Source organism: Larus michahellis, chromosome 8 (genome assembly GCF_964199755.1).
Source record: "Larus michahellis chromosome 8, bLarMic1.1, whole genome shotgun sequence".
NCBI classification, from domain to species: domain Eukaryota; kingdom Metazoa; phylum Chordata; class Aves; order Charadriiformes; family Laridae; genus Larus; species Larus michahellis.
In genome coordinates, this window is record NC_133903.1 from 47,832,278 (window position 1) to 47,848,942 (window position 16,665).

Sequence of the window (16,665 nt, forward strand, 5' to 3'; positions counted from 1 at the left end):
GCGAAGGAATCCTCCACTGCCCCCGGGCAGAGGGAGGCGGCCGTCGCATCCCGCAGGAATGGGCCCTGCGAGCCTCCAGCACCACGGGGTGTCAGGCGGGGGGGTCAGCTTTAGCCAGCGCCGACCCCCACTCCCGCAGCAGCCTCCTCCAGCCGTAGTCAGGGGCATCCGAGCGCCGGAGGCGCGGGCAGCGTTTTTCCTCGAAAGCATCCCCACCGGGAGTGGGGGCCGCGCTCCCCGGGGGCCCGGGCCGGGCCGGGCAGCCCCTCGCCGTGCCCTGCGGGGACTGCGGTGGGCGCCACGTGATGCCGGGGCGGCCGTATAAAGGCCTGGGGAGCGCTGGCAGGAGGCGCAGAGTGGGAGCGTTTCCACCGGGTCCCAGCTCGGGAGGGGTGTGGGGAGGGGGGAGCCGCCTTCCCAACTTCTGCCCTCCCCCCTCCCTCTTCCCCCGCCCCTCCCTCCCCCTCCCTCCCCCCACCCCAGCCAAGGAGCCGCCGCACCCCCCGTTTCCCCCCCACACTTTTTTTTTTTTCTCTCTCTCTCTCCTTTTATTATCATTATTACTATTATTTATTATCGCTGCTTCCAAGCTCCCTGCCCAGCCTCCGGGCGTCCCGTCTCTCCGCCCCCGCCCCGCGCCCCCCTCCGCCGCCCCTCCCTCCGCAGCCACCACCCCGCAGCTCTGCCGCGGCCCCGCCAGCAGCGAGCGGGGCGCGGAGCGGCGGCGGCGGGGCGCGGAGTCCCAGCGGCGGCCCGCAGCCCTCCGGCACGGCCCCGGGCCCATCCCGGGAGCCGCCGCTAGGTGGGGGGGGGAGCCCGGCCCCGGCCGCCCCGGCCGCACAACAATGACTTTGGGCAGCAGCGGCGGCGGCGGCTGCGGGATCATGTCCGAGCGCTCCCCGGAGGAAGAGCCGCTCTCCGAGGTGGAGGACGCGGATATCGACGTGGTGGGCCCGCCCCAGGATGGGGGCAAGTACAGCGAGGACGAGGAGGAGGACGACGACGACGAGGAGGAGGAGGACGAGGAGGACGGCGCCGATCCGCTGGGGCTCGCCCTGCCGCGGAGCGGGGCCGCCAAGACGCGCATGGGGGGGTCCCCGGAGCGGCTCTCCCCCGCCGGCGGCTCGGAGCCGGCCTGCGCCCGCGGCGCCGCGCCCGGGGAGAAGGCGCCCGCGGGCGGCGGCGGCGGCGGCGGCGCGGGGGGGAAGAACCCGCTGGTGAAGCCGCCCTACTCCTACATCGCCCTCATCACCATGGCCATCCTGCAGAGCCCCAAGAAGCGGCTGACGCTGAGCGAGATCTGCGAGTTCATCAGCGGGCGCTTCCCTTACTACCGGGAGAAGTTCCCCGCCTGGCAGAACAGCATCCGCCACAACCTCTCCCTCAACGACTGCTTCGTCAAGATCCCCCGGGAGCCCGGCAACCCGGGCAAGGGCAACTACTGGACGCTGGACCCCGAGTCCGCCGACATGTTCGACAACGGGAGCTTCCTGCGCCGGAGGAAGCGCTTCAAGCGGCAGCAGCAGCTGCACCCGCCGCACCCCGAGCTGCTGCTGCGGGCCGGGGCCGCCGACCCCGCCGCCTTCCTGCCCGGCTTCGCCTACGGACCCTACGGCTACAACTACGGCCTGCAGCTCCAGGGCTACCCCCCTCCCCACCACCACCACCACCACCCCGGCGGAGGCGGCGGCGGCGCCGCGGGCGCCTTCCCCTTCCCGGCGCCGCACTGCCCGTTACCGGCTCCGCCGCCTCCCGCCGCCGCCTCCGTCTTCTCCGCCGCCTCGGGGCTGCCCTCCTTCCTGGGCGGCGAGCTGAACTGCAGGAAATCCTTCTACCACCCCCAGCTGAGCCCCACCGCCCTGCCCGCCGCCCTCCTCCAGACCCTCAAGCCGGACCCCACGCCCGCCGGTGGCGGCGGCGGCGGTAGCGGCGGCGGCGGCGGCACCAACCACCCCTCCCGGCCCTCTTTTTCCATAGACAACATCATCGGGGGGGCCGTGCCCCCCCCGCCGCCCAGCACCAACCCCAGCGCCGCGCCCGCCGCGCCCTACCCCGCCGGCCAGGCGGGTCCCCCGGCGCAGGTCCTGGCCGTCCTCAGCCCCGCCTTGGCCCCGGCACAGCCCCAGGTCAGCCTGGCACACGAGCCGCTCCTCCAGCCGGCCCAGAACTTTTCCAGTAAAATCACAACCCTGAGCAGCTGTCATTTTTAAAGTGTGCTGGGGAGGTGGTGGTGGTGAGGGATATGGGGGGTGGGTGGGGGGGGAAGAGTCGCGAAGCAAACGGCCCCTTCCCAGCTCTCCCCCCCCTCCTCTGAAAATGCTCCCCTTCCCTCTCCCCGTCCCCCCCATCTCCTCCCGTTGTGTTTTAAGGTAGGAAATTTTTCCTATTTTTTTTTTAATTTTTACTTTATTTCCAGGCTCTGTGACATCCAGATCTGTTTGTGTCTCTTTGCTCGGGGGGAAAAAAAAAATAAATAAAGCGGGAGGGCGGCGGGGGTTGGGGGGGGGGGGGAGGATAACAGGATTTCGTCCCGCAAGCGCCAAAGCGTATTTATAAAGTGGCCGTAACAGAAGCTGGGACTTGGGCTGGTTGAACACGTAACGTCTTGCGGGGGGTGAGGGGGGGAATGTTAAGAAAGAAACGGTCTTAGGGTCGGAAATGTTTCCTTTGAGAGGTGCGGGTTTTCCGCGGGGTCCCCCAAATCGCCTGGGAAGGTGGCCAGTGGAGTTGGAGACGGCCCCGGTGGCAGCAAGCTCGTTTTCGTTCCTGCAAATCTCTCTCCCGGGCGGTTTTGCCATGTGTGTCTGTCTCTCCCCTGCTCTCAAAGAAAATGTTTTAATGGTTCGATCTTATTTTTAGTTTCTTTGAAGCTTCGGGCTTGGTTTTAAAAGGCACTGTTTAGGGTTTCTTTATTTTTAAGAAGAAGAAAAGTCGGTGAAACTCAGGACTGCGGTTTATTTTTTTTCCTTTTTTTTTTTTTTTTTTTTCCAATGAGACATTCAAATGCACGTTTAAAAGAAAATCCGATCCTTCAGGAAGTTTGGAGAATTCCCGTATTCCCGTACTATTTTTTTTTTTTTCGATCCCCGTTTTCCCACCCCCTCCGTGCGTGGGTTTTTTGGTGTATTGGTAATTATTTGTATATAGATTATTCGGGAGCTAATGAGCGGAGTCCAGTTAACTCTTCACTGGTTGTGCATCCGTCATATCTATTTTATTGAGAGAATCTGTGAATAATTTGATGTGCAAAAGGCAACAGAATTTTGTCCACCGTTGGTGTAAATTAATAAATGTTTGTGACCTGGTTAAAAAGAAATAATAACAATCCCAATCGTTCTTTGCGATGTCCTTTGTCACGCTGAGAGCCGAGAGCCCCGCTCGGGCCTCGGGGAAGCGAGTGGCTCCCACCCTCGGCCTTGGCGACACTCGGCCAGCTGCGGGGCTGAGCCCTCCCCTCCGCGGCCGGGCGCGCAGCCTGCGCGGGGCTGCTCCGCGCCGCCTCCCTTCCCACCGCTGCCACACCGGCCGTGCCTCCCCTGGCAAGGCCCGGGGGGGGTGTGTGGTGGTGGTGTCCCCCCGCTTTGGGTCCATGGGCCGGCAAGGGAAAGGACCCCCGTATTTTATTTTTTGTTAATTTTATTTTTTATTTCTTTGTTTGCTTTTTGGTGTCCCCCCACCCCCAAAAAAAAAACCCCAAAACCCTCTGCCTGTTTCCAGGGGGAGGGAGGTGGGGGCCGGGAGGAAGGTTCTCCCTTCTCCCTTCTCTCTCCCCTCCGCTTCCCTTTATTTTGTTTGGAAAAGTTGACACATGAGAAAATAAGTTGGAGGGTTTCCCCCCCGCACACACGTCCCCCTTGGGCCTGCAGCATTTGAATGACCGAATGAAACTTGATCTCCGCCTAAATTTTGCAACAACTTACAAAGTAAATAAACATCTTTAAGCGCTCCCTTCTCCTCCACCCCCGCCCCCCCCATTTATTTATTTCAGGGACCAAACGTGGCTCTTTGGTTTGTTTGTTGGCAGGGACCCTGATCTAAAGAATCGAGGCCTTTCTGCCCGTGCAGCCAGCTGAAGGAGAAAGAGAAAAAGAAAAAAAAAAAGCTGAGACGTACGAGGCAGGGAGCGGGGAACGGAACCGGTCCCCGGGCAAGCGGGGCTTTGTGCGGGCAGGAGCCGGGCGGTGTGCGCCGGGGACGGGGGAAGGGGGTTGTCGGCCTTTCTTCCCCCCCCCCCCTTTTTTTTTTTTTTAATTCCCCCCTCCTCTGCCCCTGTCTGTGCCACCCCGAACCTCCGCGCAGTTTGTTGATGTTGTTCCTGAACGTGCCGCCTCCCCGCAGCGAGCGGTCTCACATCTCGCCTTCACACACATTTGCTTTTGAAAAGCGATCTTCGTGTCCGGCACTTGGTTGTCTCCCTTTCATGTCCAGCTCCTACAAAAGGGGCTACAAGACTCGACATGGGAGAAAAGAGGAGGCCAATGAATCTATTTTCCAGATTGCCAAGCACATGGTTGGAAATTGAAGGGGCTTTTGTAGCATTTCCCCTTCCTCCCTCCCTCCCCGCTCCTTTTCTTTTGCTTGTGTGCAAATTGTTCAATTGCTCTGGCAGGGGTGTTCCTGACAAGCTCATTACTAGAAGGTGCCAGACCCCTCCTCTCCCTCTCCCCCGAAGTCTTTGATGAAGTTAAAATACGCTGATAGCTGCTCTCGGGGCTATCTTTGTTCAGTCTCCTTTAATAACCGAGCCTGCTTTGAGGAGACGGGATCCGAAGGAAGAAAGCGATGTGCAGCGAGGCTGGGTGGTGGTTGTGTGTCTGGAAGAAGGGGGGGCGGGTTATTTTAATATAAAGTAGCGATTTTTAATTTTTTTTTTTCATCTTGTTTGTTTGCGGAGTGGCGGAGAAAAATGAGCCAAGGGTGCCAGGAGCGGATAAGAAATAGCAGCCGGTGCCCGTGGGGATGAACGAGCGCGTCTCGCCCCTGCAGCCCCCCCTGGGTGCAGGGGGTTCTCCAAGTTGGTGGTCTCAGAGTTTTGAAGGGATGGAGGGGGGTCCTCTCTGCGGGGAAGCGGAGAGACCCCTTCCCCCACACGCTCAGGGGAGGGGACTCTGGGGGGGTTTCTGGCGCTGGGACACCTTTCCCCGGCTCCGTTCCCCTTCTTTTGCCTTGCGGAATCATTGCGGGGTTTTAAAGCCGCGGTTGGCGGCTGGCATTGAAGCTGAGCTAACTTGGGAGCGGGGGGATTTGTCCCCCCCCCCTCCCCTTAACTGGGAGTCGCGGTACCCTCCGGGCCTGCGAGCGCCGGCGCCGTTTGGTTTTTTGGGGGGTGGAAGATCCCCAAGCGGCTCTAACTCGAGATTTTTTCCCATCCCCTAAATTTCCTTCAAGAACCCGAGCTCTTTCCGTGCCCCGGTCAAACTCACGCCGCCTGCAAATACGTGCGTCGCTCGGGGAGCCTTGGTTGAGGGGGGGAATCGACGGGGACCCCCCGGGTAATCGGCTCCCACCCGTCCGCCGCGGCGAGGGGCGGCGGGGAAGGGCCCGTGGGGGGCTCCTCTGGGGTCGGGAACCCCTGGCCCGGCTCGGCTCGGGGGGTTAAGGCGAAATCTTGCCACGGCGAGGCAGGACGGATAATAGCTCCTAATTACGGGGCTGGCTGGCTCCGCAGCCCCGATCTTCACGGGACATTATTTTTAAGCGTTCAGCGAGGATCATTTTTCACGCCTCGCTGCCTAAAGGAGGGTTTTATTTATTTACTGGGGGGGGGGGGGGAGGCGGGGAGGACACCAGCAATAACCGAGCACTGAAAGGAAAATAATTAGCTGTTGCAGTCGCTGTTTGGGAGTCCCTGGCCAAAAAGGCGACCCCGGCATTTCCCTTCCCTCTCGTCCGTAGGCGAATCCTCCCTGTTCTCCGTGTTGCTTTCGGTGGTTATTTTCTCAGTGTTAAACCCCAGGCAAAGCCGGACCGGCAGCGATCCGGGGCCCGATCCTTTGCCGCAGGTTTGGGGTTTTTTTTCCCCTTTTTCCCCTTTCGCTCTAGGGCTCGGCTCGGCGGCTGTTCCCGAGCGGGGCCGGCGGAATGCGGGTTTCCCTTTCCTTTGCCTCGGTCAGATTTCTGTGGAGATGATTTTTTTTTTTCTTTTTAATTAATGTTCTCCCACTCGTCTCCTTTCTATATGTCAGATGGAGGGTTTGTAACAAAACCACGAAGCTGAGTATTTACTCCGCGGCGGTTTTCCGTGTTTGCAGAGCCCGAGGCGGAAAACGGGGTTTCTCCTCGGGTTTACCGGGGCGGGATAAAACGATCCTGCTCCGGAATATCGGGACGGCAGCGGGAAGCGGGACGGACACAATTTCTTCCTCTGCTTTCGCTTAACTAAGTCGAGCGGGTCCCTAGGAAGGAAGAGAGTGGCCCTTCAGTCGCCAGCCGGGCTCCCAGCCGCCGGCTGCGGGGTGCGGGACCTCGGCCCGGCCGGCCCTCGCCTCCTGCCTCCTCCCCTGGCACCTTCTGCTTTCCATTACTGCCGATTTGGAGAATTAGGAAAGGTCAAGATCTTACTCCTTTCCCCCGGTAGCTTTTTGGTTTTCTCTTTCTAGTTCCTCGCAGCCCCGAACAAAAATAAATCAACCCGGATTATAGAAACCACCTTTAAACATCAAGAGCATCTTTTCCAATAGCTCGGCTCTTCCTCCGGGCCTGCCTTGGCCCTTCCCTGTGACTGCACAGAAACTCCCGTTTTCACGGTGGATTTAGGATTTAATAATAACGCCCAGTCTCCCTGTGTCCCGGTGCCCGACCTGAAAACACTTTCCTGCCTAGTAACTTTGGAAAATAACTGCCCTCCAGCATCTTCTTTCCCTCCTCACTTCCCTTTCGTTTCTTTCCTTTCCCGGCACAGAAAGTAGAAAAACGAGGTTTTAAAAAAAAAAATAAAAAAAATCCATTTTCCGATCTGGGGAGGGCGGGAGGAGCTGTCGCAGCCGGCTCAGCAGCAGGAAAATTGCTTTGGAAATTAAGTTGATGCTTTCGAAATCCTCCTTGAGATGTTTGCGGTAGGTCAGGGCCCTGCGGTCGCCCCTCCGTCTGTCTGTCGGGTGAGGAGAGGGGCCGGACCCGCACTCTCCCCTCGCCTCCCGGACCGCTGCTCATCTTTCCTCCCTCCTTCTCTTCCTTGCCTTTTCTCTTTCTTGTCCTCTTTTTTTTTTCTTTCTCTTTTCTTGCTCTCCCCTCTTCTTTCTTTCTTCTTTCTTTCTTCCCCCTTTTCCTTCTTTCTTTCCTTCTTTCGTTATTTCTCTCTCTCTCCTTTTTCTCTTTCAGTCTTCTATTTACCTGTTTCTTTCCCCTTTTTTCTTTCTTTCTTTCTTTCTTTCTTTCTTTCTTTCTTTCTTTCTTTCTTTCTTTCTTTCTTTCTCTCTTTCTTTCTTTCTCTCTTTCTTTCTCTCTTTCTTTCTCTCTTTCTTTCTTTCTTTCTCTCTTTCTTTCTCTCTTTCTCTCTTTCTCTCTTTCTTTCTCTCTTTCTCTCTTTCTTTCTCTCTTTCTTTCTCTCTTTCTTTCTCTCTTTCTCTCTTTCTTTCTCTCTTTCTCTCTTTCTTTTTCTCTTTCTCTCTTTCTCTCTTTCTTTCTCTTTCTTTCTTTCTTTCTCTCTTTCTTTCTCTCTTTCTCTTTCTTTCTTTCTTTCTTTCTTTCTCTTTCTCTCTTTCTCTCTCTTTCTTTCTCTTTCTCTCTCTCTTTTTTCTCTCTTTCTCTCTTTCTCTCTTTCTTTCTCTCTTTCTCCCTCTTCCCTTTTCTCCCTCTTTCGCTTTTTCTCTCTTTCTCCATCTTTTCCTATTTAATTTTCTCCTTTTGTTGTTTTTTTTTCTTTCTCTCCTCATCTTTGTTTTCTTTCTTTTTCATTCTCTCTCCCTATTTTCATCTTTCTTTTTTTTTTTTTTCTCTTTTCTCTCCCTTTATCTTTTCTCACTTTTTCCCCTCTTTCTTTTTTCTCTCCCTGTCGGGCTCTCCAGTCTCACCCGCTCCGTCTTGGGTCCATCGAGGGCCACTCTTCCGCTCTCTCCAGGAGGTTTCCAACCCTGTCCAGCCCCGGGGATCCCTCACTCGGCGACAGCGGGGGGTGTGTGGGGGGTCTGCCCTCCTTTAAACCAGGGGAGACCCTGTCGCCCGCCCGCCCCACCCCGAGCTCGGCGGTCCCCTGCCTGTGCCTGGTGGGCTGCGGGGCAGGCCAGGGCCCGTTTCCCGTCAGCACGGCGGCGCCCCCCGGCAGCACATCCCCGTACACCCTCCGTTTCACCGGTCCGTCTGTGCTTTTACCGGGGGGGTCCGTGCGGGAGGCGGCGTACCCGGCACAGATGGGGTTGTAGGTACAAAAATGTGCCGGTCCCCGTTCCCCCCGGGCACAGACGGGGTCCGTTCGGGACCAGTTCGCATTTTATTATTTTATTAAATAAGATGCAGGTCGGCGCCCCAAGCCCGTGGCAGCAACAGGTGACGCTGCGATCCGGGACGGGAGAAAAAATACTGGCGGCAGAGTTTGATCGCGCGTTTCCAACCCTTCCTTCATCATTCAAATGATAGTGATCTCCTCGGGTGGACGGTCCCAGGATGCGCCCACCCGTCGCCCGGCAAGGGGCAGGCGGCACTGAGCATCCCGGAGCCCCGAAGCCCGGCGGCCTTTCCCAGCCGCGGGCAGGCGGGATGCCTCTCTTCCCAACCGCCCTGCCTGCCCGCATCCCTCCCCCCGGGCTCCGAATAAATTAGGTGTATGGATATAGGTATGGATATGGAGTGAGTTGTAATCGTTCATCGCTCCGTGTGCCAAAGCGGGTCCCGTAAACCCGAATGAAAGCCTGCGCGGGAGATCGTCTCCCCGGTGAGCGGGCGGGCGGGCGGGAGCCCCAAGGGGTGTAATGAGTTTGTGCGTCGGTTCCTACAGGGAAGGTTTCGTGTCGGTGCACCGGGATCTTTCTTTTTCCCCATCTGGCGATGTTTCTCCCACACCCCGATCCTTTCTGGCTATCGAGGGTCGGGCTCCATGTCGCAGCGTGGCAGAGAAGCGTTTTTTCGGGGCAGTCCGTGTCCGTTTCGATCAGTTTTCGATTTCCCCGCTTTAACTCGCCATTTAAGTGAAATTACTTTCCTCTTTTCGTTAGTACCGGGCTTTTGAAACGGGTTAAACCAACACCGGCGATTCCTTTCACTCTCGCCAAGATACTCCAGATACTCCACTTTTCTCCGCCGGCGGAGGCGAGAGAAGAGTCCTCGGAAAACCCATGTAACCTGAATGATCCCCCGGTTCCCCCCCCCCACCCCCCCCCACCCCCAAAGTCACTCCTCAGTTGTGAGAGCCGTCTGCGGGGCACACGATCGCTTTTAATTCCAGCTAGACTCCCTGCAAAATCCGTGGGAATTTTTCCCCCACCCGGACGAGATTACCTAGGGTGGCCTCCATGGTGCCCCCCCCCCCCCATCAGCCCTGGGCAGAGGGAGAGAGGGGAGGACACAGGACAAGTCCCCGCGTGTAGGAAACCCTAGAGCCGGGTGGGAGCGGAGCTGTGCTAAGGGCACCGCCAGACGCAGCTCAATCGGACCCCGGGCGGGATGGGGACGGGGGGGGACACGGGACGGGAGGCTCGCTGTTGTCGCTTTAAATTTAAATAAAGTAAGTGGAGAAGGAAAAACTTCCCTCGTTTGGGGATGGGGCCAAAAAATGCCAAGGTCCAGGCAGACGGACCCCGCTCAGACCGCGGCTCTCCCCGTCCGCGGCGGGTCCCGGCAGGGTGCGCGGGGGCGAGGGGAGGGGGATGTGAAGCGGCTGTTTGGGGCAGTGCTGAGCCCCCCCGCCCCTCGCCTGCAGCTCCCCTAGGATCTCCTCTTCCCAGGGGAGAGACGTGGCCGCAAAATAGAGGCAACAAAAGGAGCGGGCAGGGCTCGGCCGGGAGCCGGGGCCGGGCGGCAGGCCGCCCTCCGAGCCGGCGCGGGGTGTAGCGCCGAGCACCCCCCGCCGCCCCGGGGGGGGACGTGGGGCGCAGCCCCTTCCCTGAGCGAGCAGGGTCTCCCAGCGACGCTCTCCTGGAGCTGTGTCCCCCAAACGCAACTTCCCACCGCTACACCCCGAGATTTTACTGGGTTTATTTTTTAAATGCCCTTTCCTCTCCCCACCCCCGTTTTTTTTCCCCTTTCTTTTTTTTTTTTCCTTTTTCTTTTTCCTATTTAATTACTTTTCTTGCAAAACCCGAGGCCGCTGCCACCTAACACGGATCCCGCCGCTGAAATCCACGTCTCCTCTATGACTTACAACCCAAATCCCAGTCCCATGACCTTTCTCTCCCCCCCCGCCCCGGGTCCCCCACCCTCGGTCATGTGGGACACGAGTAAATTTATCCACCCTGGTGGAAAGGCCTCCCTTCTGCAGTTGCTCCGGAGAAGCCCGACACGTTTCACAAGGAGAATAATTTCGTTTTCCCACCTTTCTCTCTCTCTTTCCTTCTTCTTTTTAATTGGGTTTTAATTTCATTTTCTCCCGTGCCCCACAAGGCTCACATCTCCTCTCGGGCATGCTCCTACTCTGCGTATCTCTTTCAATAAGCCCCTGCCAAGAGGATCACTTCAGAGGGACGTTTCTGACGGCTCTTGAGCTCAGGAGATAGCCGAAAAGGGCATTTCTGGCCTTCCGGGAGCTGCGGCGAGCTGAGCCCCGCTGCGTCCCCAGCAGCCTCCCCGAGCCCCGGGGCTCCCCTCCCGTCGCACCGCGGAGGGTCCCACCCCGCCTGCGCTCTGCCCCGAGGAGATGGAGTTGTGGCTGGGGACAGGGACCCCCCGTTAGCCCCGCGGGAAGGGAGACACCCACCCGCGGTCGCCTCTCCTTCTTTCCCGCTGCTCCGGCCGGTCCTTCCCCCCCATCCCGGCCGCTCTTCCCCGCCTCAGCTCCTCGGGTCCCCTCGGGGAACGGCGGCTGGAGAAACCGCCCACCCTGGGTGTCCCCCCCACCAGGCCAAGTGCGTTTTCCAGGGGAACCTGTGGCCAGACTGCGGGATGTGTGTGTGTGTCCCCGTGTTTCCCCCTCCCCGTCTCTGCTGGGAGGTGGGTGGCATGAGGAATGGGGCACCCCCTTCTCCCGGGGGCAGCACCACAGTCGCAGCGGTTCTGTGCGAGGGAGGCAGCTCCGGAGGGTCGTGCAGCCCCTCAGGGAGGCCGGGGCAAAGCGGTGCCCCCCGGACGCTGCATCCCCAGACCCCCGGGCCCCGCCGTCCCTACCGCAGCGCGCCTCGGCCCCTTCCCCGTCCGCGACGGGCGCTCCGAGGGGGGAGCCCGGACCCCCCCGGCCTGACCCGGGGCGCTTGGCGGATGCTCGGCGTGGACGGCCGGGTGCGGGTGCCGGTGCTGGTGCCGGCAGCTCCGCCGTCGGGGCCGGCTGGAGGAAGCCGCTCCGCCGCCGCAAACCGCGTGTGACCCGGCTGCGGGCGGCTCCGGTTCGGGCTGACCCGAATTTTCCCCCTTTTGTCTTTTTTTTTTTATTTTTTGGCGCTGCCAGCCGCGGGAACGCTCCGGGTTCTGCCCGCAGGGGGGATTTATCCTAACCGCAGGCAGGTGTCGGGCATATTTTGGTGGAGGAAATGAAACCACGGGTCTGAGATGAGCTTTCTGGTCTTTTCCCTCCGTTATGGCCCGGTAAACTCCTGCTCAGGGGCTCCCATCGAAAAAAAAAAAAATGGCCCCAAACTTATAGAAACGACTCGTTTCCCGGCCGTTTCCCGGTCCCGCTCAGAAATCTGGAAAGGTATTCGGGAAAGCGTCGCGGAAATCCCAGAGAGCCCGATTTCAGGGGTTGCTATCGGCTGCCGGCGACGAAAAACGGGCAGTACATTCTCCCATATGGAAAACAGATATATTGAAGCCCCCCGACAGATACATTCATATTATAGTTGGTATTCCCAGAATTTTCCTTTTGCTTTTGCACAGTATTCTTCGGTCACTTTTTTTTTTTTTTTTTTTTAATGTGCCCGGGACAGAACAGATGGGAAATATTAATCGAGAGGGAAGGGTGTCTTGTGATAATAGGAAACACGGGTCTTTTTTTTTTTTTAAACATCTTTTCTCGCCCCAAATTTCGAGGGGAAAAATAAAAATGCGGGAAAGCAGCGTAGCGGCGCCGATGAGAAATAACAAAGGCAATTCAATCGGAAACGAACGTTTTCCCGAAGACCAAGTAGCGAAAAGTGGATTTCCAGCGCGGGGCCGGGCCGAGGGAAAGGGTCTCATCGCCCAACCCGCAGGTGCCTCCGCGGGGGCTTTATAACCCCCAGGTTTGTACCGTTTTCCCCGCTCCCGGCAGGGATCGACCCTCGCTCTTTCCCGTTCCCAAACCCCGGCCGCCTGCGCCCCTTTCCCGCGGGCGGGAGCGCCCACCGCTCCCCGCGTCCCCTCCCTCCTCGGGCTGGAAACTGACCAGAATTGGTCAATTTCACCTTCCGCGGGAGCGCAACAACCGCGCTTCTGTTGTTTTCGCTCGGCCGCTTTCCCCCGGGAAGGTTTAAATAAATCACCCCCCCCCCCCCCCCCGACACACACACACCATCACCACCACTTTGTTTGCACCTGGGTACGGGTGTTATTTCCCGGGCTGCCCCGACGGGAAAGGTGCGGGATTTTGCCGGGCTGATGCCGGTTTTCACGGAGGGAGGGAGGGCTGTGCCCGGGAGTGTGTGTGTGGGGTGGCGGCTGCCGCCTCTATTTTAATGTCATTATAGTTGCCGTGGCAACCCATTGGATCACTCCTCCTGGAATGAACCTTGTGACAATGGTTGGTTTGAGAGAAATCGGTAAATGTGCAACCGAGGGACACAGCTACATTACCGCGAACAACAGCGAGGGTTTAACATGTGACCCTTCCAATTATACTGATGATACCTCGCTGCAGCTGCCTCCGCCGCGCTGCGAAGATGCGGCTCTTTGGGGGGGGGGTTGGGGGAGGGGTCCCGGGGCTGTTTGGGGGCACAGCCTGGTGGGGATGGGGCTGCATCCCGCACGCCTCCGCCCTCCCTAAGAGGGGAACAGCACCTCTGCACCGGGATCGCGAAAGTGGTCCCAACCCCTCCGAAAAAGAAGGAAGGAAGAAAAATCTTCACCGGGGGAAAGTGGAGGGAGCTGAACATGCCGAGGGGCTGGGGCTGCGGGGCTGGGGAACAAGGACCTGCCTGGGGGGTGGGCAGGGACCCCCCCGCCCTGGCCCGCCACCCCCGGAGCACACAGTACCGGCGGCACATCTGTGGCACGGCTGCAGGGAGGAATGAACAAAATCCGCCCCCTCCCCGCAAAAAAAAAAAAAATAAAAATAGTTTGAAGCCTTAAAATATGGTTCAGAGAATTACAAGTAATCAGAGCTGCGGGGGTCAGCAGTGCAAACTTTTTAAGACTAATGTTTATTTAGAAAAGTGAGTGGTGTCTGCGTTGCTTTTCTAGTGCCCCAGCACAAAAGTCCTAATGGCTTTTGCAGACTTTCCATCACAAACTGCTGCACGGGGCGAGGGGACCACCGCCGAAAGCGACCCCGGGCCGTCCCCCTTCACAGGGAGCATTGCCACAGGGTTTTAAACCACCCCCCCGGCGTCTTTCCATGAATCAGTGACAATATTTTTCTGCACCCCCTCCCCAATTTTGCCCCGCTTTCGCGTTTGTTCGATGTAACTCGAACCCTCGATAATACTGGAGAGGAGGAATCAGGGGATGCGGCTGGCGATTCCTCCCTCCCCTCCCCAGCCCCGTCCAGTCCCGGACGGCTGCGGCCCCGCAAGCGACGCGGGGGTTCAGCCGAGCTGGAAACCTCGTTAGGAGGAACCCGGGGGCAGAGGCAGGAACCGGCGCAGGGCGGGCTGGCCGGTGGCCATCGGGGAGGCATCTCTGGCAAACCCATTCCCCCCCTGTCTCACTCTCCAGCCGCTCTCCCGTGAGCCCAGTCAACCCTGTGCAGTTTCGGGGGTCTCTGCTGAGCCCACCCCAAAATTCGGGAGATTTGACTGCCCTTGCAGAGACTGAAGTCTCCATTTCGTTTTGTTCCCAGGACTGGAGGAATAAACCTTGCAAGCCAAAACTTTGCAAGCCTTCTGGGGCAGCCTCCCCCTCGGCTTTCGACAGGAGGTAAATCCAAGGGAAACCCAGACTTGGGATCCCATTGGAAACCAGTGACACCAGTGCTAGGTACCTTGTAGCAGGGCTGGGAGAACTCAGCTGGGTTTAATTCCTCCCCACGTCACCCCCCTGCCCTTGACAGGTGGCAGGAGCTGGGGAGGGGCAGGGCAGGGGGCTCAGCTCCCTTTCCAGCAAAGCACAGCAGTTGCAGCCTGGATGTGGACTGCAACCAGCAGCAAACCCACCTCCTTCCCAGGGGCCCCAAGGGGAGGGCAGAAGGATTTGGGCTGCTCAGGAAAATGCCTGTGCTTACCCCCTCTCCCCAGCCTCTGTGACAAACAGCCCTAGGAGCTTTATGTTTACTCTCTTTCTAATCACAGACTCTTTTACTTGCCGTGAGCCCAGCTGGCAGAAGGTGGTGTGCTGCTAAAATCCTCCTGTTCCTGGCAAAGGTGAGACCAGATCTAACCCCCTAATCCGTGGGGGCTCACCTACCACCCTGGGACACCCCAGCCCTCTTCCCATCCTCTGGAGATCTTGGCAGGTTTGAATGTGTCACAGCAGAGGGACAGGGTTAGGCTGGGTGAGCAGGTCTGGGGGCTGCATCCCCCTGTGTGTCCCTGGGGAATCCCACTCAGCAGAACATCAGCTGGGAAAGGGCTGGGTGGTGGAGCCATGGGGAGTGGACACCTGGAGAGAGCCCCGTCTCTGGACTAGGCTAGTGACACCGTCCCCTCCCCCCGCTGTGTGTGTGTTGGGTCCCCAGTATGGATGCACTGGGGAGGCCCTGGCATTGCTGGGATCAGCCCTGGAGTCTGATGCCTTTGTCCGCTCTCCCGTCATTAGGGCTTGCAACTCATCATCGGGGCACCTGGGGAGGCTCTGCAGCAGGACAGTGCTCTCAGCAGTGGGATGTGCAGGAGAGAAACAGGAATGTGGTGGAAGGGGGACAGAAAGGGGATGGATCCTGCTTCCTTTCCAGCTGAGTGACTGCCTTGTCCTGTTCCAGAAAAGGTGAGCTCAGTTTAACCCTTTTTTTGGTCTGGGTAGGGAAAAAAATGTAGCTCAAACCAGAGAAGGCTGAACCAAGCAATGGCAGCTGAAGGCGTCCCTGGAAACACACACACCCCCCTGAGGCCTGATCCTGCCTTCCCCTGGCCAAGTCAGGCTCGGGTGCTCAGCTCCACCAGGACCGGGTCCAGGGCTGAGGATGCAGCCGGTGCTGCGAGGCCAAGCGTGGCGGAGGGAGGGCATTGGTATTTATAAACTGATGAAATGCGCTTGACACTTGAGGGAAGATGCTCTCTGCTCCCTCAAGGGCTTTCGTTTGAAGGGCTTGACTCTGCCCTCCGAGAAGATAAGACCTTCTGGCTCCCATTATCTCCCCAAGGGCCCTGCGTCACCCTCCTTCCTGCGTGTTGAAGCACCCAGATCACTTCGCTGTAATTGCTTGAGGAACGGAGGGTCCCCGGGCAGGACCTGGCACCTCTCCTGAGGGTCTGGCCTTCTGGTGCAAAGCCGGGCTGTGGGAAGGGGCTGGGTGGCACCAGCCCTTTGCTGTTCTGCATCCCTCCATCCCACTTACAAAGCACAAATGCTGGGAATGCCATTCAGCCCCAAATTGGGAACATTTGGGCTGAAATCTTTTGAAAGCGTTTGAAAAGGGGAGGCGGGGAGGGAGGGTGGGGAGAAGGACATGGGAAGGGGAAAGAGCTACAGCCTTGTTGGCACAAAGTTGATTTGTCTGGATCCTGTCCCTTTGTGACTGTCATCCATCACCGTACCCTGGAGATGTTGCAAACCATGTGTGGATGAAGCTCAGCCATGCGAGGAGCATTCCCACATCAGGTATCACGACACTGCACCCACCTCCCCTAGCCCCCCAAGTTTAAATCAAAGCTGTACTTCTCCCTCGCAGGGAAGCGGTGGGAATTTCAACCGGCTCCTCCTGCATCTTTGTCCTCCTCCCCAGGACCTTGCTGGGGCAGAGAGGGAGTGTCACAACGTGGGTGACGGTGCAGGTGCCAATGGGTGGCCCAGGGAGACCAGAGGCCAGTGGAGCAAAGCCCCTGCAGCCCCCGGGGGCTGGGGCCAGCCTGATGCTCCAGCGAGGTTTTTCGTCTGCCTCCGCGATGTCAGCAGAGCACAAAGGCCGGGGAGAGGTGAACCCCTCTGTTAATACACGTGTTTTAAATAACTGGTATTTTTATTTCTTCCCTTCGGTGCGGTGGGCTTGGCACGCATCTTTGTTTGCACAATTGTCCTGCCTATACGTTCTGTTGCCCAAGTAAGGAGAAAAAGATCCCGTGCGTGATCTGGAGGTGTGCTTTGCTGCTTCTGACTTGTAAATATTAATCAAGAAACAACACCAAAGAGACACAAGAGACACCCCCCCCCCCCTTGAACCCCTTCAGATCCCTTTATTGTCCTGGCAGTTGTTGCATTTGGACTGGCTTTTCGCTTTCTCCTCTCAGAGTGGCTGGCTCCAGCAACGGTCCCCAGATTCCTCAGCTACATCCTACTGAGCGAAAACATTTATTG

At 58.3% G+C, this 16,665-nt stretch overlaps 1 protein-coding gene across 1 annotated transcript; it reads left to right on the top strand.

Moving 5' to 3' along the window:
* Positions 1–482: 482 nt before the first annotated feature.
* On the top strand, positions 483–16,276 carry FOXD2 (forkhead box D2). Its single transcript, XM_074598494.1, is given in 6 exon segments — positions 483–1,641; positions 1,644–1,696; positions 1,698–2,369; positions 14,505–14,576; positions 14,971–15,138; positions 16,043–16,276. Coding segments are annotated over 3 exon segments (1,362 nt in total). The 5' UTR covers positions 483–845; the 3' UTR covers positions 2,211–2,369; positions 14,505–14,576; positions 14,971–15,138; positions 16,043–16,276.
* The last annotated feature ends 389 nt before the right edge of the window (positions 16,277–16,665 follow it).